General features: G+C 46.7%; 1 protein-coding gene across 3 annotated transcripts in view; it reads right to left on the bottom strand.

The window, feature by feature from the left end:
• Nucleotides 1-22992, bottom strand: part of GPC3 (glypican 3) — a 225059-nt gene that overhangs the window by 56297 nt on the left and 145770 nt on the right. For all 3 annotated transcript variants that reach the window (XM_060270435.1, XM_060270437.1, XM_060270436.1), the window contains one exon: nt 16953-17073. In XM_060270435.1, the coding sequence (XP_060126418.1) occupies nt 16953-17073 (121 nt within the window). The remainder of the gene's footprint in view (nt 1-16952; nt 17074-22992) is intronic.

The following is a 22992-nucleotide window of genomic DNA, read 5'->3' as shown; positions in this document are numbered from 1 at the left end:
TGAACTATGCAGAATTAGCGAGACTGACTAGCTGGATCCGGAACCAAGGGGAAACAAGGTTTCTAAGAGATTGGAGTAAATTTGTGGACTATATGGAAAAGAACTGTAGAAGTTTAAAAACACTTGCAGGACTGAAATAAATCCTACGAACTGACTTTAAGGTGAAGATATAAAGGAACTGCGAGATAAGAACTGATTAGAAAACCTATTGAGGGGAGGGAGGGAAGTCAAGCTCGGCGGAGCACTGTTAATAGAAGATTGTGAGAAGGTTAAAAAGAATGATGTATGGTACTGTGTTGTTTTGAATGTTTGTTTGTTTTGTTTAATGTCTTTAAATGTGTTTTAATTGGAAAATTTAATAAATTGTTTATAAAAAAAGAAGAAAAGAAAATGTTATGAAAATGATGTATAGATGGTATTTAACACCAGTAAAATTAGCTAAGATGTATAGGATGAGTAGCAAAGTGTGCTGGAATTGTAAAGAGAAAGATGGACAATTTTACCATATGTGGTGGACATGTAAAAAGATTTTGGGAAAATTTATACAATGAGCTGAAAAAGATATTTAAGTATACTTTCACCAAAAAACCAAAGTGTTCTTATTGGGACTAATGGGCGATGAGATTGCTAAGGGGGACCAGAGACTTTTTATGTATGCTACAACCGCGGCGAGAACTTTATTAGCCCCAAAGTGGAAAACACAGGATGTACCAACTATTGAGGAGTGGCAGAGAAAAATGATGGACTATGCTGAACTGGCAAAGTTGGCCTGTGGGATCCGAAAGCAGGGAGAGACAAAGTTCCAGAGAGAGTGGAGTAAATTCATTGACTATATGGAGAAAAACTGTGCAAGTGTAAAGACACTTGCAGGACTGAAATAAATCCTACGAAGTGAGACTGAATGCATAAAAGGAACGGTTTTGTTTTGTTTTATGTTTTGTTTAATTGGAAAAATAAAAAGTATTTTTTTAATACTTTTAATATCCATGCTGACATGACCTTACAAGGGGCCGCTCGGGACTTCGTGGAAAGTATGGCCTCCATGGGGCTGTCCCAGAATAAGTTTGGCCCAACTCATAAGGACATGCCTTAGACCTGGTGTTCACTCTAGTGACGGGGGCAGGGCCGTCTTAAACGCCCCTGCCGCTGTGGTGCGCCGGATCTCTCCGGCGCCCTCCCGCCCCGTTTCCCAGCGCGGTGGGCGGGTGGGCACAGCGGTGGGCGGGTGGGTGCAGTGGCGGGCGGGCAGGCACAGCGCGATCTCTCTGGCGCCCTCCCGTCCCGTTTCCCAGCGCGGTGGGCGGGTGGGTGCAGTGGCGGGCGGGCAGGCACAGCGCGATCTCTCTGGCGCCCTCCCGTCCCGTTTCCCAGCGCGGTGGGCAGGTGGGTGCCGCTGCCCGGCGGATCGGCCAGCGGGCGGGCGCAGCTCGCTGCGCCTTTCTGGTGGGCCGGCGCCATGGTGCCCTGCGCCACCGGGGGTCTACCTAGAGCCGGGCCTGGATGGGGGTGATCTGACACTAAGTAAAAGTGAAACAAAGTAAGTGCCATGGTCAGATCACTTCCTGGTGCAACTGGACTTCTCTGCGGTCCTACAGGGAGGTAGGACCAATTTGGATGGTCCGCCCCCGCCACTTAATGGATCCAAATGGTTTCCAGAGAGCAGTAGGGTATGCTTTATCCCATGTCGATGGCCTTTCAGCTGATTCTCTGGTGACCCGCTGGAATATGGAGTTAACCAGGGCTATTGACTGTCTGACTCCGAAGTGCCCTCTCCGATTTGCATGGAGCCCGGACAGCCCTGTGGTTTCCCCCGGAGCTGAGGGTGATGAAGCAATCACTGAGATGGCTAGAGCGCTGGTGGCGGAAAACTCACTCTGAATCAGACTGGACACGGGCTAGAGCTCAACGTTGAGCCTACCAAGTGGTGACGGCGATGGCAAAGAAGACTTTCTTCACTGCCTCTATTGCATCTGCAGAAAATAGTAGCAGGAGACTCTTTCAGATGGTTCGCAATTTAACAGAACGACCTTCACCATCAGGGCCCAAGATCTCCTGCAACAATTTTGCAAAGTTTTTTGCAGACAAAGTTGCTCAGATTCGGAAGGAGGTAGACACCACCAGAGGGAGTAAGGCTGAGGCAGGAGAGTGCTGGAGCTCTGTCTGGTCAAGTTGCATGGAATCAATTTCAATCCATTACCTCTGAGGATGTGGACAGGCTGCTTGGACGAGTGAAACCAAACACCTGTCTCCTTGACACTTGCCCATCCTGGCTAGTAAAAGTGAGCCAGGAAGGGCTGGGCGATGGGCTATGCGGTTTGGTGAATATTTTCCTCTGCGAGGGAGCCTTCCCAGGCCCACTGAAAGAGGCAGTCATTAAACCGCTTCTTTAAAAAACATATTTAGATGCGGCCAGGTGATTGAGCGGGTGATTGCTGAACAACTCCAGGGACACCTGGAAGAAGCAGACCCTCTTGGATCCCTTCCAGTCGGGATTCAGGCCTCATCATGGGACTGAAACTGCCCTGGTCGCACTGGTTGATGATCTCCGGAGAGCTAGGGACAAAAGGTGAGAGCTGTTTCCTAGTTCTGCTGGATCTCTCAGCTGCTTTTGACACCATCGACCATAACATCCTTCTGGACCATCTAGAGGGGTTGGGAGCTGGGGACACTGTCATACAGTGGTTCCGCTCCTTCCTCCTGGGCCGTGTTCAGAAAGTGGGGGGGGGAATGAGTGTTCAGACCACTGGACACTCACTTGTGGGTGCCTCAGGGTTCTGTTCTCTCCCCTATGCTATTTAATATCTATATGAAGCTGCTGGGAGAGATCATCAGGGGGTTTGGGCTGGGTGTTCATCAGTATGCGGACGATACCCAGCTCTACCTCTCTTTCAAATCAGAACCAGTGAAGGTGGTGAAGGTCCTGAGTGCCTGGAGGCGGTTGGAGGATGGGTGGCGGTTAACGGATTGAGGTTGAATCCTGACAAGACAGAGGTACTGTTTGTGGGGGACAGGAGGCGGGCAGGTGTGGAGGACTCCCTGGTCCTGAATGGGGTAACTGTGCCCCCGAAGGACCAGATGCACAGCCTGGGAGTCATTTTGGACTCACAGCTGTCCAAGGAGGTACAGGTCAATTCTGTGTCCAGGGCGGCTGTCTATCAGCTCCATCTGGTATGCAGGCTGAGACCCTACCTGCCGGTGGACTGTCTCACCAGAGTGATGCATGCTCTGGTTGTCTCCCGCTTGGATTACTACGATGCGCTCTACGTGGGGCTACCTTTGAAGGTGACCCGGAAACTACAACTAATCCAGAATGCGGCAGCTAGACTGGTGACTGGGAGCGGCCGCCAAGACCATATAACACCGGTCCTGAAAGACCTACATTGGCTCCCAGTACGTTTCCGAGCACAATTCAAAGTGTTGGTGTTGACCTTTAAAGACCTAAACGGCTCCTGTCCTGTATACCTGAAGGAGTGTCTCTACCCCCACCGTTCAGCCCGGACACTGAGATCCAGCGCTGAGGGCCTTCTGGCGGTTCCCTCATTGCAAGAAATGAGGTTACAGGGAACCAGACAGAGGGCCTTCTCGGTAGCAGCACCCGCCCTGTGGAATGCCCTTCCCTCAGATGTCAAGGAAATAAACAGCTATGCTAATTTTAAAAGACATCTGAAGGCAGCCCTGTTTAGGGAAGCTTTTTAATATTTAATTCTGTATTGTTTTAATATTCAATTTGGAGCCGGCCATAATGGCTGGGAAAACCCAGCCAGATGGGCAGGGTATAAATAATAAATTAAGGGACCCAGGTGGCGCTGTGGGTTAAACCACAGAGTCTAGGGCAGGGGTCAGAAAACTTTTTCAGCAGGGGGCCGGTCCACTGTCCCTCAGACCTTGTGGGGGGGCCGGACTATATTTTGGAAAAAATATGAACGAATTCCTATGCCCCACAAATAACCCAGAGATGCATTTTAAATAAAAGGACACATTCTACTCATGTAAAAACATGCTGATTCCTGGACCATCCGAGGGCTGGATTTAGGCGGTGATCGGGCCACATCCGGCCCCCGGGCCTTAGTTTGGGGACCCCTGGTCTAGGGCTTGCTGATAAGAAGGTCGGTGGTTCAAATCCCTGCGATGGGGTGAGCTCCCGTTGCTCGGTCCCAGCTTCTGCTCACCTAGCAGTTCAAAAGCACATCAAAGTGCAAGTAAATAAATAGGGACCGTTCCGGCGGGAAGGTAAATGGCGTTTCCATGCACTGCTCTGGTTTGCCAGAAGCAGCTTTGTCATGCTGGCCACATGACCCGGAAGATGTCTGCGGACAAATGCCAGCTCCCTCAGCCTATAGAACGAGACGAGTGCCGCAACCCCAGAATCGGACATGACTGGACCTGATGGTCAGGGGCCCCTTTACCTTTACTATTATATTATTATATACCTAGATTCTATTTCAAGGAAGGTGTCAGAGGTTGAATTTGGGATCTTCTGCAAGCGAAGCATGACCTCTGCCACTGAGCTAAGGCCCTTCCCCAGCACTGAAATGATTGGCCAACGGGTGGGCCACTCTTGAGTCCTTAAGTAGGGGTGCCAACTGCCAAAGATTGCAGCAGTTTTCAAAATAGCTGAACCAGTGTCTCCTAACCAGTGACATTCTTGAATTGTTCAAATGAAGGTTCATGCAGACTGAGAAGTATCGGTTACTTCCACTGTGAGACTCAGAGCTCTGGAATTTACCGTACCACTCTTTTTTTTCTTCTATAAAGAGGGGCTCAAATACCAGCATCAATATTTTAAGAATATATTCTAAAATGGGGAGTTATTATGGACTATCCAAGGATTTAGCCTGCTTCATTTCATGGAAAAAGGCTACTTCTTTGAGTATTTTTGAAATACTTTGAATATGTCGAGCCAGGTTTTGAAAAACTTTGCGGAGTCTGAAGTTTGCAAGGCTGTGGAGTTATACTTGTGGCATCTCGTCTCATATGTCCGCAGTAATATAAAAAACTTCCCCTTTTGTTTGTCTTAGAGGAGCAAACTTTCACTAAGAGTCCTTTGGTTCATTTTGTATTCTCTCCACTGCTATAAGTTTCTTTCTTAAATATTTATAAGAGAACATCTTTTTAAAAGTTGCTTTAAAAAAATCACAGCAAGTAATGGGTTTGTTCACGGTGCACAATAAATATTTAAACCCTCTCCCCATGGAAACCAACACCAGATAATTCAAGGTTTCGTGCCTCACCCTTGTTCCCAGACTGGCAAGAAAGTCACAGAAACTTTTCCAGGATCTGTGGAGTTTTGTAGGGCTCCTAGGAAGCCTTTGCAAACATGGGGTTCTTCCACCTAAACATTAGGAAGAACTTCCTGACAGTAAGAGCTGTTCGACAGTGGGATTTGCTGCCAAGGAGTGTGGTGGAGTCTCCTTCTTTGGAGGTCTTTAAGCAGAGGCTTGACAGGCATATGTCAAGAATGCTTGGATGGTGTTTCCTGCTTGGCAGGGGGTTGGACTGGATGGCCCTTGTGGTCTCTTCCAACTCTCCGATTCTATGATTTATGATTCTATATACACTCACTGATTGACAAGGAATGGATGGCTACGTAATCACAGGAAGCAGCAGCCCTATGCTGATCCTGAACCATCTCTGTGGCCCATGAACAACCCATGTCAGAGATCTGATGTCGAAGCATCAGGAAATGAAGCAGCCCCTAGACTACTGCAGACCTCCCCAAGGGCCCCTATTTTCCAGGGACAGTTCAGGATTTACGAAAGCCATCTCGGTTTCAGATGTGAACCCAGAATTTTCTACTTTTCCTTAGGACGTCACTATTTTAATCAGAGAAATGTTGGAGGGTATGGCTCAGTTATGCCCCCCCCCCCGAGCCAAGCAGATAAGTAACTCTACAACCTTTAGGAGACATCTGAAGGCAGCCCTTTATCAGGAAGTTATAAAATATTTTTTTATGTTTTTATATATGTTGGAAGCCGTCCAGAGTAGTAGGGTATAAATAAAATTGTTATTGTTATTGTTGTTGTTATTATCACCCCTATTTTCATCAGAGAAATGTTGGAGGGTTGTAACTGGCTTGTACTATTTTAAAGAATTTGAATAATACTTTTATGGGTATGGACAATGATTTATTCCAAAAGGACTCAGTTATTATGCTTCTAGTTGCTTCAAACTGAACAATATCAATATCTGCAACAATTTTAGAGTAGGGTGTAGCTGCACTGGGCGTCCCACTGCAGGGGGGCACCAGAATAACACTGTAGAATGGAGCACAGGAGGCGGCGGGGGGGGGTGAATTTTAGTGTTGCACAGGATGGGAGTAGCCAAGTTTTTTTGTTGTGGGGGGCAGGACTTTGGGGGAGGGGGCAGAACCGACGTGATTACTTAGTTAGTTAAGCATTTCTATTGTTTTGCTTGGTCGGGGCGGGGGACTGCCCCCCTCGCCCCGCCTTGGATACACCCATGTTGCACAGGGTATGGTTGAAATTTGAGAGCCCAAAGTCCACCTCTGTCCTTCAGTACTACCTAATTAGCCAAGCACTCCCTGCAATCAGTAAGGGGTGCTTTGCATGTTAGCAAAACAGCAGCTGCACACCTGTACATAGACACCTGTACCTGCTACATTTGTCACTGTCCTGCTACTATCTCCAGCCAATCAGGCTTTGAGGCTTGTGCAGCAACAGAAAAAAAGTCATAAACTGCTGAGACCATACAAGGATAATACAACAGCAACAATATAAAGTAGACTCGGGGCAATGATGGCTCCATTACACTTCCTTCAAATCTCGGGGGGGGGGGGGAATCCTATCGTTTGCACATAGCTTAAGGCTGTTATTCAACTTGCGTTTGTAATAAAGTGTTCTATTTCCCCACAGCGCGGCTTGACAAGAATGTTTCAATCTTTCAGCTTCTGCAAGAGTCAGACCCACAAGCCATGACAATTTCCTATTAAGTAACAATTACAGCTGTTTCCCTCCCTCTCACCGGGGGGAAAAATGCATCTGGTGGTTTCTCTGCCTTTAAATAGCTGCTCTTGCTGAGTTGCTACCCTGGCATTACGGCTGATTCTCATTTTGTGGCAAGAGGCAGGAAAATATGCAACCCGATAATCACTGAGAGCAACATGTAACAATAACAATAAGCAGGTTTTAACTTAATGATAATTTATCCAGCTGCAAGAGTTTAACCAGAACTCCCCCCCCCCTTCTGCCGAACCAGGATGGTAGAAAAAAAAAAAACCACCAACCCAACCCAACCCAAAACCACATACGGAGGACAACAAATCAATCCTGAGCAGTACATGTGAAAAGGCTCTAGGAGTCCTGGTAGACCACAAACTTAACATGAGTCAGCAGTGTGATGCAGCAGCTTAAAAAGCCAATGCAATTCTGGGCTGCATCAATAGGAGTATAGCATCTAGATCAAGGGAAGTAATAGTACCACTGTATTCTGCTCTGGTCAGACCTCACCTGGAGTACTGTGTCCAGTTCTGGGCACCACAGTTCAAGAAGGATACTGACAAGCTGGAACGTGTCCAGAGGAGGGCAACCAAAATGGTCAAAGGCATGGAAACGATGCCTTATGAGGAACGGCTTAGGGAGCTGGGTATGTTTAGCCTGGAGAAGAGACGGTTAAGGAGTGATATGATAGCCATGTTCAAATATATAAAAGGATGTCATATGGAGGAGGGTGAAAGGTTGTTTTCTGCTGCTCCAGAGAAGCGGACACGGAGCAATGGATTCAAACTACAAGAAAGAAGATTCCACCTAAACATTAGGAAGAACTTCCTGACAGTAAGAGCTGTTCGGCAGTGGAATTTGCTACCAAGGAGTGTGGTGGAGTCTCCTTCTTTGGAGGTCTTTAAGCAGAGGCTTGACAGGCATATGTCAAGAATGCTTTGATGGTGTTTCCTGCTTGGCAGGGGGTTGGACTGGATGGCCCTTGTGGTCTCTTCCAGCTCTATGATTCTATGATTCTAAATAATGCGAGGAAGTCAGATTTTGCCATTACAACATAGGAAGAGCCGGCCCTTGTGGTCTCTTCCAACTCTATGATTCTATGATTCTAAGTTTCGGACTGATTGACATTCTATGGCTTTTAAAATGTTTGTGCGAGGGGGTTATTTTGTATTTTTCTCATTTTGCTTTTTCCTTTTCTGAACCACCCTGGGATCTTCGCATGAAGGGCAGTATACACATTTAATACACAATATTAATAAGATCCCACAATGGTCCAAAATCTTAGTTCCCAAGAGCCAGCAGTAAATCACACAGAGTAAGAGCAATTAACTCTTTATTTGCAGAAACATGGTCAGCTCAGGAGTGTCAGACCTAATGAGCACAGCAATTCTTCTCAGTAGATCTTGCCCCAGTTGTGGAGACTGAAGGTTCCCGCCTTCCCACAGCTGCCTCAGTCTCCTCCTCTTCTGGATCCTTCTCAAGTAATCTGAGACTATTTTAGCTTGCCTGTTTTTGTTCCTGCCGCTTCATACCTCTTCTGGTCCTGGTAGACTGGAAGGCAAGGGAACTTATCACAGCAGGAAGGGGAGACACCGATGCTTCTTCATCAGCCTGACTCCTTCCCTGCTTTGGCTTCTGTCTCTGATTCTGACTGCTCTCTGCCACAGACTCTCCCTGCTCACTATACCCTGTGACCTCTTCAGCTTCCAACACCTCCTCCTCCCAGGCTTCTCCCTCTTTTCCCCCTGACTGCTCATTGTCATCCCAAAACCACTCTTCTGGCTCTGAGCCTTCTTCCCTTGGGGGCTCCCCAGCTGGGGCCTCCCACCATTCCTCTGTGCCCAGCTGGTCTGTGAAAAAGCAGCACAAAAACTAAGAAGACCAGAAGCTGCCTTATGCCGAGTCAAAACATTGATTAACCTCGTTCAGTACTGTGTACACTAACCGGCAGTAGTGGCTCTCCAGGGTTTCAGCCAGGGAACATTCCCAGCACTACAAGAAGATGTCACCAGGGACTGAACACCGGACCTTCTTCATGAAACAGCATGTGCTCCACCACTGAGTGACAACCCTTCCCCCAAAGCAGTAAGAAATAGCATAAAGCCTGCTTGAATCAGCGAGTCTTTCACCTGTCAAAATGAGGCAAGGGAAAGGGCATGGAGGCGAATGGGCAGCCTTAGCACCACCACCAAAAAGGCTGTGTAGACAGAGATGTAGTGCAGCGTCCCCAATGATCACCTTATGGCACGGGGTAACTCCATATAGAGGGGCATTCTTAACATATCCTGATTGCTTTATCTAGCCCTTGTTATATCAAAACAAAGGTCTACTTACAGATCAGCAAGGTTGCACTTTCTGAGCCAAATTTATTTTTCACTGCATTTATATCCCACCTTTTTCTCCAAGAAGCTCAAGGTGGCATACAAGAGGGTTCTCCCCTTCCTCGTTTAATCACCACAACCAACCCTGTGAGGTAGGCTAGGCTGAGGTGCAGTGACTGTTCCAAGGTGGGGGATTTGAACCCTAGTCTCTCTGGTAAGAGTCCAACACTCTAAACACTACCCCATACTAGCTCTCATTTAATCACACACACCAGGGTGCCTGCATTTGCCAACCCCAATAATATAACAGGAGTGTAGGACAGACAGGCTGTATGGAGTCAGCAAAGGATTATTTTTTGGGGGGGTGTATAGCTCCTCAAACTATCATTCACCCACCCCAACACCTCCTGTGTCAAAATCTTTTATTTTCTTCCATTTTTACCCTCCCGCCTTTCTCTCACCATGGAGCCCAAGACAGGTGGCAGACACTTCCCAGACTGCCTCCCTCCTTATTGCCAGCAAACACAGCAAGTCTTACCACTATTCCAAACTGAAGCTGTCAATGAATAATGAAAGTTATCCTGCCCTTTTAAGGGTATTTTTTTAAAGCTTCTCAACACTCCCCCCCCATTAAGCATAAACAAAGCAGCAAACTGTGACCTCAATCATTAAGATAAGAGCAGAAGGTTTATTTCAAGCAAAGGGTTACCTTAGGAGTCTGCCAAGGCAGAGAGAGAGAGAGAGTCTGAATTACCGTAATATTTATACTCTTCCTGGAGTACATATTTCTCCTTTAATTTAGTCTGCATGACTGAAAAGAATTTAATAAAAAATGTTCCAAGAGTTGTGCTGAAATTCTTGGAATATTTTTCCATAAGCCCTTGGACAATGATCAAGCGTGGAGATTGGAAAGGCTCGATAATGGGTCTGCAGCTAAAACAATAGTTCAAATGGCAATGAAAATTGGACCAAGCATTGCTGAAAGAGCTTCCCATATGCATCTGTCTGGCCACTCAGCACCAGACTCTGGACTCGATGGTCTTTGGTCTGATCTGTACGGAAATAAAGATGTGCCTGGTGGATCAGTCCCGTGGTCCACCTGGTCCAGCGACCTTGATCACGTTGGCCAACCAGATGCCGCAGTGGAGAGGCCCCAACAGCACCTGAGCACAACAGCAGCTCTCTCTCTGCTTGACAGTTAAGTCCAGTCGCACGTGTGGCCAGCATGACTAAGCCACTTCTGGCGAACCAGAGCAGTGCACCTTGACGGGCTTTTGAACTGCTAGGTGAGCAGGAGCTGGGACCGAGCAAAGGGAGCTCACCTTGCTTTAAACTGCACTTCTGAAGAAGACAAGTCGAGTTCCTGATAGTGCAAAGCTATCCAATTTGAACAGCATAGTCTTGCAACCTCCTTTTACATGATAATTGAGGGGGTGGATTCATTAAAAAAGTAAAAGTCAATTAGGCTACAAGCAAGTGGATTCTGCCAGAGGAACAAGACTGAAGATGTGTCCTCACCTGAGTTTGGATGCTTAGTGGTGCTATGCATTTTATTTTTTATCCATAAAAATTTGTAACCTGCTTTTTCCCTTCTACCAAAGGAGGAGCCCTAATCAGTTTACAAATCAAAAGCAAACACAAAGAGCAACAACAACCCATTGATTAAAATACATTTTAATCACACACAGGGGACCCAGGTGGCGCTGTGGTTAAACCACTGAGCCTAGGGCTTGCTGATCAGAAGGTCGGCGGTTCGAATCCCTGTGACGGGGTGAGCTCCCGTTGCTCGGTCCCAGCTCCTGCCAACCTAGCAGTTCGAAAGCACGTCAAAATGCAAGTAGATAAATAGGAACCGCTACAGCGGGAAGGTAAACGGCGTTTCCATGTGCTGCTCTGGTTTGCCAGAAGCGGCTTTGTCATGCTGGCCACATGACCTGGAAGCTATACGCCGGCTCCCTTGGCCAATAATGCGAGATGAGCATGCAACCCCAGAGTCGGTCACGACTGGACCTAAAGGTCAGGGGTCCCTTTAATTTTACCTAATCACACAGGGGAAAAAACTGTTTTAATTTATTGCTAGTGTTAGCTTTTGTTTTGAAGAGTTGTTCTTACTGATAATATTATTGTTCATTTCTTTTTGTAAATTGCTCTGAGGTTGTTTTACAATCAAGCAGTGTATAAAATAAAATAAAATGGTTGGTTGACATCTATCTGTTTGCGTGGGATCAATTTCAATCTGTTACCTCCGAGGATGTGGACAGGCTGCTTGGACGAGTGAAACCAACCACCTGTCTCCTTGACCCTTGCCCATCCTGGCTAGTAAAAGTGAGCCGGGAAGGGCTGGGTGATGGGCTTCACGGGTTGGTGAATGCTTCTCTCTGTGAGGGAGCCTTCCCCGATACGCTGAAAGAGGCGGTTATTAAACCGGTTCTTTAAAAAAAATCATATTTAGATGCGGCCAATATGGCCAACTATCGCCCAGTCTCAAATCTTCCCTTCTTGGGCAAGGTGATTGAGCGAGTGGTTGCTGAACAACTCCAGGCACGCCTGGATGAAGCGGACCATTTCGATCCCTTCCAGTTGGGATTCAGGTCTCATCATGGGACTGAAACTGCCTTGGTCACACTGGTTGATGATCTCTGGCGGGCTAGGGACAAAGGTAAGAGCTGTTTCCTAGTTCTGCTGGATCTCTCAGTGGCTTTTGACACCATCGACCATAACATCCTTCTGGACCGTCTAGAGTGGTTGGGAGCTGGGGGCACTGTCATACAGTGGTTCTGCTCCTTCCTCCTGGGCCGTGTTCAGAAAGTGGTGGTGGGGGATGAGTGTTCAGACCCCTGGGCCCTCCCTTGTGTGGTGTCTCAGCGTTCCGTCCTCTCCCCCATGCTTTTTAACATCTATATGAAACCGCTGGGAGAGAACATTAGAGGGTTTGGGCTGGGTGTTCATCAGTATGTGGATGATACCCAGCTCTACCTCTCTTTCAAATCAGAACCAGTGAAGGTAGTGAAGGTCCTGTGTGAGTGCCTGGAGGCGGTTGGAGGATGGATGGCAGCTAACAGATTGAGGTTGAATCCTGACAAGACAGAAGTACTGTTCATGGGGGACAGGAGGCAGGCAGGTGTGGAGGATTCCCTGGTTCTGAATGGGGTAACTGTGCCCTTGAAGGACCAGGTGCACAGCCTGGAGGTCATTTTGGACTCACAGCTGTCTATGGGGGCACAGGTCAATTCTGTGTCCAGGGCAGCTGTCTATCAGCTCCATCTGGTACGCAGGCTGAGACCCTACCTGCCTGCGGAATGTCTTGCCAGAGTGGTGCATGCTCTAGTTATCTCCTGCTTGGACTACTGGAATGTGCTCTATGTGGGGCTACCTTTGAAGGTGACCCGGAAACTACAACTAATCCAGAATGCGGCAGCTAGACTGGTGACTGGTAGCGGCCGCCTGGACCACATAACACCGTTCTTGAAAGATCTACATTGGCTCCCAGTACGTTTCCGAGCTGGTATCTGCAATATACAAAATACTACTCAAAAGCCACACGAACCCCCTAGATGCAATCAAAAAACAATGGGAGGATGACATAGGATATGAAATAAACCCCAACCAATGGACCAGAATGTGGTCTAAACCCCCCTTCAAATCCATATCAATGAAAAGAAAAGAACTATCCCTGAAACTAGTCCACAGGTGGTACCTAACTCCAAGAAAACTAGCTCTAATACGCCCAGGAACCTCATCAAAATGCTGGAGAGGATGCACCTCCACAGGCACATACCTTCACATGTGGTGGGAGTGTCCTAAAATCCAATCACTCTGGACAACAACCATACAAGAAATTTGTAATATAACCAAGCAAGTCCTAGAAATCACCCCAGAATTGGTTTTACTAAACATATTTCAAGACAACAAAGCCCACTCAGACCACAAAGAACTCATAACCCACCTACTGTCAGCTACCAGGAACATCGTAACTAGACACTGGAAAGACCTGTCAGGAGTAAACATGGACCAATGGTACCAAGCAGTATGGGAAACAGCCCTACTAGAAAAACTTACCAGTAAGCTGAAACTAGCACGGGGACAAACAGAAGAAGACACATTCACCCCAGTATGGTTCCCCTTCATCACTTACACAGCCCAACAAGACAATGACAAAAACCTACCATCAGCATACAAATCAATATGGCTGACCTAATCAAAACACCCGCCCACCCCACTCACACAAGAAACCAAAGACCACCACAGCCAACCACAAATGAACTATCACATCCTACGCCAACTCCCGACCTCTCTCACCAACAAAGGAACAAAAGCAAACAACAGAAAACATGCACAAACAACGCTGACACTGAACCCCTACACGTATTAAGGAAAATAGAAACATCGGCACCCCACCCCACCCACCTCCCCACCCACCTTTTCCCACCACCCTCTTCCCAATGTCTCAACAAGCAAGATCGATGTATAAAAATGATACATGGAAAAAATATGAGATATTGTACTACCTTTGTAAACCACGAAAACCCTTAATAAATAAAATAAAATAAACGAATACTACAATTCCCCAGTGGCGAACGGTGCTCCTTGGCTGCCTGGGGCAGCACCCCCTGGGGCGGGGCATCATGACGCACGATGCATGTGCCAGGACGAGCCCAGTCTTGGCACTGCTGCTCTGCTTGGCTGGCGCACTCGGTGCAGTTTTGGCCTCAGCTGCCTGCACACAGAGTTGGGATGAATGTAGACATCAGTTAAATCTTAAGGCTTAAAAACTTCAAAACAAGGGCATTCCTTTCTCTGTGAGCAGCACGAGGATACCGGTTGTCGTGCCCTGAAAGCTTTCTGCAGCACCTCACCGTCACGATGCAGGAACAATGCCAGGTTTCCTCCGCTGTTTCGATCACAAAGTTTTAGCCAAGTGCTGAGAGAATGTGAATCATCCCAGGGGCACCACCTTCACCTCTCTCTTCCTGCTGCACCTCAAACGCAGCGAGGAAAACACACAGCCGGATCGGTGCCAGAGAGCGCCAGCCCCTCAATCGGCAGGAGAGCGACACAGGGCCGCCGCGACCCTCTTGCTCAAGGGGGAAGCCAAACTGCGTCCCACCCCTTCCACGTCACAGCAAAGCCCCCACAAAGCCCTCGGAGACCCCCCTCCCCGCACCAAGCAGCATCTGCCCTCCGGAGCCGGTGGGGATGGCGAAGGAGGCTTTGAAAGCGAAGGAGAGTCTGCTGGTGGGCGGGAGGAGAACAACGTGCGGCTCCCTCGGCTTCTGGGTCAAAAGGGGGCAGCTTCTGGGGCGTGCCCTAGAGTGCAATACAGTGGAACCTCGGTTTATTAACACCTCGGTTTATGAATTTTCGGTTTACGAACGCCGCGGACCCATCTGGAACGGATTAATTCACTTTCCATTACTTTCAATGGGAAAGTTCGCTTCAGTTTATGAACACTTCAGTTTATGAACAGACTTCCGGAACCAATTACACCCATGCTTCGGGTTAAGTACGCTTCAGGTTGAGTACTCCGCGGACCTGTCTGGAACAGATTAATCCACTTTCCATTACTTTCAATGGGAAAGTTCGCTTCAGTTTTTGAACGCTTCAGTTTATGAACAGACCTCCAAAACCATTTGTGTTCATAGTACCACTGTACTACATAAACACAAGGGAGCGAGGGCCACTGGCCTGTGCGACTGAGCCCACGTCCTCTCTTTCTCTCCCCCCGCACCGCCACTTTCACCGCCACCGCCCTGTGCTCGCCAGGCCACTCTGGAGACGGGCACTCGTGGTGAAAAAGGCTGCCTCCAGTCAATAGGGAAAGTGGAGCTCCTGATTGGCTGGTGTCGTCTTTCGGCTCCACCTGCCGCCGCTGCTGCAGACGCATCCCGAACAACAAGCCGTGAGGGCACCACAGTGGGAGAGCAGTGGGGCGCCTGGCCTTTGCAGCCCTCCCTCCCTCTCTCCCTCCACGACAACGACTGAGGGAGCGAGAAGAGCCGTCGCGCATGAGGAGATGAATAAGCGGGCAGTGGTGGCGAGGGCAGCAGCAGCGAGGGCGGCGAAGGCGAGGGGGGGCCCGGGGGCGCTGCCCCCGCCAGACTGGAGCTAGGGGCAGCCCGCCCCCTACGCCCCTCCCTGGCTACACGCCTGCAATTCCCAAAAGGCTGAGAATCAGAGGGTGCAATACTTTAAAATCAAGGAAGGAATAGCCATGCTATTAACAAACTTCCCTCTGGTTTTCTGAAGAAGTAGCCAATAAGCTCATGACAGCTTATGCTCCATTAATAAAATTAATTGGTCTTGAAGGTGCTGCTGGACCAGGATACACTTGCAGCTTATCAGCTTCGCAGCACTTGCGCAAAGTTCTTGCCAGGTTTTGGGTTCCCATGCTGTTTGCTTCCCTTATCCCTCAAGAACATTGGAGACTGAAAAAGCCATTCCACCCCCCTCACCCCCCTTCCTTAAGTGAAAGGCTGATTCTGCAAACTAAGTTATAATTTGGTTCATGTGCATTCCAAAGATCTGTCAAGATATGGTAGGCCTGAAATATTTCCAACCATCGACTGCACCGTAACCTCTGGAAGAGAAACCATTTCCCTTCTAAAAGGGAGCTAACAGGACCACTGTTTCCCTAGCTAACAGGACCACTGGTCAGGGATGATGGGAATTGTAGTCCAAAACATCTGGAGGGCCGAAGTTTGGGGGTGCCTGCATTTGACTATAACTTCCTCCCTCCCTCTCTGCTCCCCCCTTTACCACCTCCAGCTTCAAGCTCAGGAACTGAATAAAGACTCACTCTTTGATTACCCTCTGATGTTTTAATTGCTTTCTTCAAGGCTGATAATTAGGGAATGGGGTCCACATTTGAAACAAATGCTTTGCCTTTTGCAGGGAAGTAGCCTCTGGAACTTAATTGTCTAATACTATAGAGAGTATGGACATTTCTTTGGCAGAGACCTTAAGCATAACTGTTTGGAAGTTACACCGAAAGAGCGCTTTGTTCCAGGGCTGATCCAAATGCCAAAATTTTCTTCTCTTCCAACCTCTGTTTTGCACCCACCCACCACTGTTTTTACCTTCCTACTATGAATTTATCAGCAAATATGACTTGAGGAAGGAGTCCTCAAGGTAGTGCTGGCCTTTCTACAAATATGTTAACATCATGTGGAAGAAATAAGAAGGAAATCTATTGGGAAGACACCTTAAAAGGAATGTGACTTAAAAATCCTAAGGCTTACATCACTACCTTCCTCAACAGCAACAGATGGTGCTGTTGCATTACACATTCCTATTAGGAGCAACACAACCAGCTCTACACCATCACGTCTGTGGTCTCTTACTCCATACATTCATATAGCTCAACAAGGTCTCCCCTGACTCAAAATCTCTTAAGTACCGAACAGTTCCTCAAGGAACAGCATTTAGCCTCAGCAACTGACCTGGAAAAATACACTCTTCAGGTCTAGATTCAGGTACAGCCACAGCCAACCCTGGCCTCAGCTATGCACAGTTCTGGCTTCCAGTATGGGATAATTTCTAAACAGGGAACAATGTCTCTCCGTGGGTTTGTGAATGCAGATTTACCAAGTCGGGCAACTGGGTCATTCTGAACATTCAGTGTTCATCAATGATTCAGCCATAAGCATCTAATAGAGAGTACCGTACATGAGCTTACCTGATTAATGTGTTTCAGCTTATCAATGATCTGGCTAATGACAGGCTCAGGTCCCTTCACCTTGACTTCATGGTTGCTGAGCTGGGCCTTCCCTCCGTTCCTCACTGTCTTGGGGGTGTACCTGCAAGGGCATGACAAGCATGAGCAACACAAATGGTGTGCAAGAAACAAGACATAAGAAGATGCTGAGTTTGAGGGTCCCAGAAGGAGGCACAAAGTGTAGAATGCCACCCCCCCCCCAAGAGTCTAAGGCAGATTGTCCAAAGATTTCTTGAAGAGGCAGAAATTGAGCAGGGAAGTTGGGGTTTTGGGAGAACCTTTGTTTTCTGAGTTACCCAAGTTCCCTTTGCCGTTTCCAAGTCTTGATAACAATTCCCTTGGTTCCATCTTGTGGAACAACAGCCACAGTGCATGGCACCCGGTGCAGGTGTCTTATGCTTTGAGTAATCTGTAAGTGCTCTGTTCCTGTTGCTTTTGCAGCAGCCAAGGCAGGCAAGAAAAGGTCAGCTCGGAACACACCTATTTTTAGCAAATACCCTCATTAAATTAAAACAATAACAGCAAAAGTATGTGGGGGGGGGGAGTGAGCAGAGCAACATGCAAAACAGAATGACCAAGAGGATGGAGTAATTGCCCTCAAGGAAAAGTTACAGCACCTGGGACTTTATAGTTTAGAGAAAAAGCGAGGAAGAGGTGACATGATAAGACCTTTGTGACATTATGCATGGCATGGAGAAAGTGGAGAGAGAAAAGTTTCTCTCTCTCATAGAACCCAATGGCATTCAATGCATGTTGTAGGTTCAAGGCAGTTAAAAAGAAAGGCCTGAGACTTCCAGTGAAGGTGCGCTAGTGAGCGGGTCGGGAAGAAGAAGCTCCGACTACTACGGAGCCAAAACTGCAGTTAATTAACTTATCGGGGGGTGTTTGGCGCCTGAAAACCCCCCCCACGTATAAAGGCAAGGGTACGGAACCCTTGCTGAGATAATAAAAGCGGCGAAAAGCGGCAGAACTCGGCAGCGGCACACCAAAGGTGGAAGCTGCGGAGAGGAGCCGACGCGACAGCGGCTGCGGCGGTAAAGGCAGCGAGCGCTACAAAGTAACTGCAGACGCAGCGCCCCAAAGACTCGCCTAGAAAGCACCAGATCTCTTTGGCTAAAGAGAAGAAAGAATATACCGACCTGTGAGTGTACAGAGAAATTTTAAAGAGACATACAACCATAACGCGGGCGGGGGGAAGAGTCGGAGGAACTTTTTACACATCGCTACGGACTTGCGATCGATAGCCCCGTGAAAATCTAGAAAGAAATATGGAAAATCAAGCCATAGACTAAATTACAAGGGGTAGGGGGTGAAAAAGAAGGAAAGGAAAGAAGTAACCCCTAAATAAGCGAAGTAAGAACTTTGTTTCAAAATGGAGACTTGGATGAGTGCCAGGACTTGCTAAAAGGTTTCTTCCTGGCCGAGAAGGCAAGGAGGGGAAGGACGGGGAGGAGGAGGGAGCGAAGAGAGAGGCGACGTGACTGCAAGCACATCTAAGAGGATTACAAAATCAGATAACGCGGGAGGGAGCGCTGCAATCTAATACCCTGACCAGCGGTTTGAAACAGAAAGGAACTGATTAGTGCAAAACTTTCCCCTTTTGATCTTTGAGCTGGCTGGACTAGAAAAAATGAGCAGCTAAAGGTGGGGAAGGGAGCTCCCAAGAAAGAGGAAAAAAGGGACTCGTCAAAACATAGAAGGCTAATATACTTTGACAGCAAATTTGACAGAAGGCTGAAATACAGCAGAGCATGCCTTTAAAGAAATATAAGGAACAACAAGGGATCACAACAACAACAACAATGGCTGGAAATCAAAGAAGACAATCAATGTCAAACCCAAGTGACAATGATGCTCTAGCTGATACAGTGGCACCTCGACATACGAATGACTCGACATACAAATTTTTCGAGTTACGAAGGGAAAAAATGGGGGCGGGCTTACGAATTTATTCGACTTACGATCGAATGTGTGCCAGCCCCGCTTGGGATCGGGCCCGCCGGCTCCGCTGCCACCGCCGCTGCGAGGCCGGCCTCCTGCTACCGATCTTCGTGTGACAGGCGGGGGGGGGGAAAGCAGAGGAAGGAAGGAGCCTCCGCTTCCCCCCCCACCCCCGCCTCTCACACAGCACAGAGCCGAAGATCGGCTGGCGCTGCTTGCTGGGCTTGCTAAGCCCGGTAAGGAGCACCCGCCGATCTTCGTATGACAGGCGGGGTGGGGGGGAAGTGGAGGCTCCTTCCTTCCTCCGCTTTCCCCCCACCCCGCCTGTCACACGAAGATCGGTAGCAGGAGGCCGGCCTCGCAGCGGCGGTGGCAGCGGAGCCGGCGGGCCCAATCCCAAGCGGGGCTGGCACACATTCGATCGTAAGTCGAATAAATTCGTAAGCCCGCCCCCATTTTTTCCCTTCGTAACTCGAAAAATTTGTATGTCGAGTCATTCGTATGTCGAGGTGCCAAGCAGCGCCCGCCGATCTTCGGCTCTGTCCCCGATGCGCTACGGCTCGGGGAAGCAGGCAGGGAGACGGCAACAGCCCGCAGCTTTTCCGGCTTTTGCCGTCTCCCTGCCTGCTTCCCCGAGACAAAGTGCCTGTGGGAACGGAGCCGAATGCGGCGCAGCGGGGTTTTTTCGCCGTTTGCCTTCCCCGAATCAAGGGGAAGGCAAACGGCGAAAAGCCCCCGCCGCGCCCCAATTCAGGGCTCGCAGCAGCGGTGGTAGTGGAGCCGGCGAGGGCCCGATCCTGCACTCCCTCGCTGGCCTCCCGCCACTCACGCTACCTCCCGCAGCCCCTCCAGCCGCCACCACCGGCCTCCCACCGCCCCCCCCCAGCTGCCGATCCGGCCATAGGGCCGGATCTGGCCCATCGCTGCCTCCCGCCAGCCTTTAAAGTGCCTTTTTTTAAGGCCCCGGAACGAATTAATCCATTCCCAATGCATTCCTATGGTAAACATCGTTTCGACTTACGAATGTTTCTACTTACGAATGTGCATTCGGAACGGATTAAATTCGTAAGTAGAGGTTCCACTGTATAAAAGAGCTCATAACAGAAATGAACAAATCATTAAACGAAAATTGGACTCTGTAGAATTCAACCTTCAATCTAAAATTGAAGGAAACTCTAAAATGATTGCAGACCTGACTGGCCAAATGAAGGAACTACATGGGAAGAATAAAGAACTGGACAAAGCTGTAAAGGATCTAAACGCAAAAGTGAGCAAACAAGAAGAAGCAATAAAGAAAATAACAATGGACAATAAGGAAATGAGGATGACAAGAGAGAAAGAAGAAGAAGAGGCACAAAAGATGAAGAGAATGCAGGAGGACTTGGCTGATCAAATTGCTCTTCTTGAGATGAAGCAAAAAGAACTGGTTTTACGAATGAGAGGCGTTCCGGAGACAGCGAATGAACAAATAGAATAGAAAATAATTATAGGACTGGCCGATTGGCTGCAAGTAAAAGAAGAAGACCTATCACTGGACATTGAGAAAATTTATAGAATACGTGTTGACAGAGCAAAAAATATCAAAGGGCCAGGTGATTGTATGTTAACTTTGAATTCTATATTTTTGAAAGATAAGATCTTACAAAAAAAGAAGCAGGAAAATTTGATTATTGAAGGGAAGACAATAGCCATATTTAAAGAAATACCCAGGAGATTTAGAATTAAAAGACAGGCTTATAAAAATTTGACAGAGGCCCTAAGAAAGCAGGGAATTTGGTTTACCTGGGAGTACCCTGAAGGGCTCACCTTTGCTTTCAAAGGCAGGAAAAGAACATTTAGATCGGTGGAGGACGCGGAGAAATTCTGTAACAGAAATAGGAAAGAGCTCTTTAAAGAAAGTGAGGAGGATAGAGACGAACTTGAATGATTGATGGTTTGAATGTTAAGTATAGTTTGAACTTGAATCTTTACCTGCTGTTTTCTTTTTTCTCCCTTTTTCTTTTTATTTTCTTCCTTTGAAATTCAAGTGAAAGTATAATGAGGCTGTAAATAGCAGAGTGAAGTGAATTGACTGCTCTCTCTCTCTTCTGAGTTATTAGACCTAGGATATCATAAGGGTATATCCCCCCCACCAACCCTCCATTGGGGAGAAATTTCCTTCTCTTATTATTTTTTCTGTAGAAACAAATTTTGGAAATTTATTTTGCAAAGTTAAATAAAGTAATGGATTTTAATATTATCTCTTGGAATATTAATGGCTTAAATAATAAATATAAACGAAATAAGGTGGAACATATAATAAAAAAGAATGCATGGAATATCATTGCTTTACAGGAAACACATATTTCCCAAAGATATGAGAGAATATTAATTAATAAGAGATTAGGAACTGAATTCATTTCGTCAAATAAGAAAAAGAAAAGAGGGGTAGTAATTTATGTTAAGCAGAATATTAAATCTGAAAAATTATTCCAAGACGATGAAGGAAGGGTGGTAGGGGTACGACTATGCTTACCGGAAGGGAATATAATTGTAGTGAATATTTATGCTCCAAATGGTTGTAAAAAGGAATTTTTCAAAAAATTAGGAGAGAAAATGGGAGAATATATAACGGATGAAGAAATAATTTTATTAGGGGATTTTAATGGAGTAATGCAATCAGATTTAGCTAGAACAAAGAAGGGGGGGAAAGATAGAGGGAAATTACCAGAGGTCTTTCTAAATTTGGTACGAAATTATGAATTAGAGGATATTTGGAGGAGAAACAACCCGGAGGAGAAAAAATTTACTTATTTTTCGAATGCTAAAAAAACAGCCTCAAGAATTGACATGATATGGCTAACACCCGGTTTAATACAGAAAGTAGATAAAAGTACAATAATGATTAAATCAATTACGTACCATAACCCAATTATGACCAGAATTAAGGGCAAAAGCAAGAAATATAATAGATGGAGAATGGATGAAAGGATCCTTAATGATGAAGTGTTTGTTAAAAAGATGAAAGAATTATTAAAGGAATTTTATAGTATAAATATATCGGAAGATGTAGACTTAACAACAACATGGGATGCGGGTAAGGCCTTCGTCAGGGGACTGTACATCCAGCAAAAAAGTAAAATCAAGAGAGAGAAAAAAAAATATGGAAGAGATTAAGAGGGAAATTGGAGAAAAAGAGAAGGAATTAGCGGAAAATGCAAATAATGAAGAGTTGGGATTGAGAATAAAAATCTTACAGAAAGAATTATTGGCATTGGTAGGCCAGGAAATAGAAAGTAAAATAAAATGGGCTAAACAAAAAACCTTTGAATGGGGAGATAAAGCGGGGAAATTACTAGGATGGAAATTAAGAAAGATACAAAAAGAAAGGATAATTACCGGGATCATGGACAGAGGGGGAAAATTAACAAAACTAGAAGATATTCAAAAATGTCTCAATAAATATTATAAAAAGTTATATGAAAAAAGGATAATAGAGGAGGAAAAATTGGAGGATTATTTCTTAAAAAGAAAGAGAGATGTAATTACAGATGAAGAAAGAGAATCGCTTAATAAGCCTGTGACCATTCAGGAAATTCATGATGCTATTAAAAAATCTAAGATAGGTAAATCCCCAGCGACAGATGGCCTACCTAGCCAATATTATAAATTTTTTAGAGAGGAATTAGGAGGCGTTTATCAAAAATTAGTCAATAGAATTCTAGAAGGAGGACCAGTACCAAAGACGTGGCAAGAGGCATATGTAACCCTAATTCCGAAAGATGATGAAGAATTCAAGCAAGTCGGGAATTTTAGGCCAATTTCACTTCTTAATGTCGACTATAAACTATTTGCTGATATCCTTGCCAGCAGATTAAAGAAAATATTGAGCAGAATCATAGGGCAGAATCAACAGGGATTCCTACCGGGAAGGAGAATGGCTAGAAACATAAGGATCCTTCTGGATTTAATAGAATATTTGGACTGGACACCGGGGGAAAAGGCTGTATTTGTCTTCCTTGATATCGAAAAAGCTTTTGGTTCGCTATCCTGGGCATTTATGAAAAGATCTTTAGAAGCG

The sequence above is a fragment of the Zootoca vivipara genome, chromosome Z (assembly GCF_963506605.1).
Source record: "Zootoca vivipara chromosome Z, rZooViv1.1, whole genome shotgun sequence".
Lineage (NCBI taxonomy): Eukaryota > Metazoa > Chordata > Lepidosauria > Squamata > Lacertidae > Zootoca > Zootoca vivipara.
This window is presented reverse-complemented; position numbering and strand designations above follow the sequence as displayed.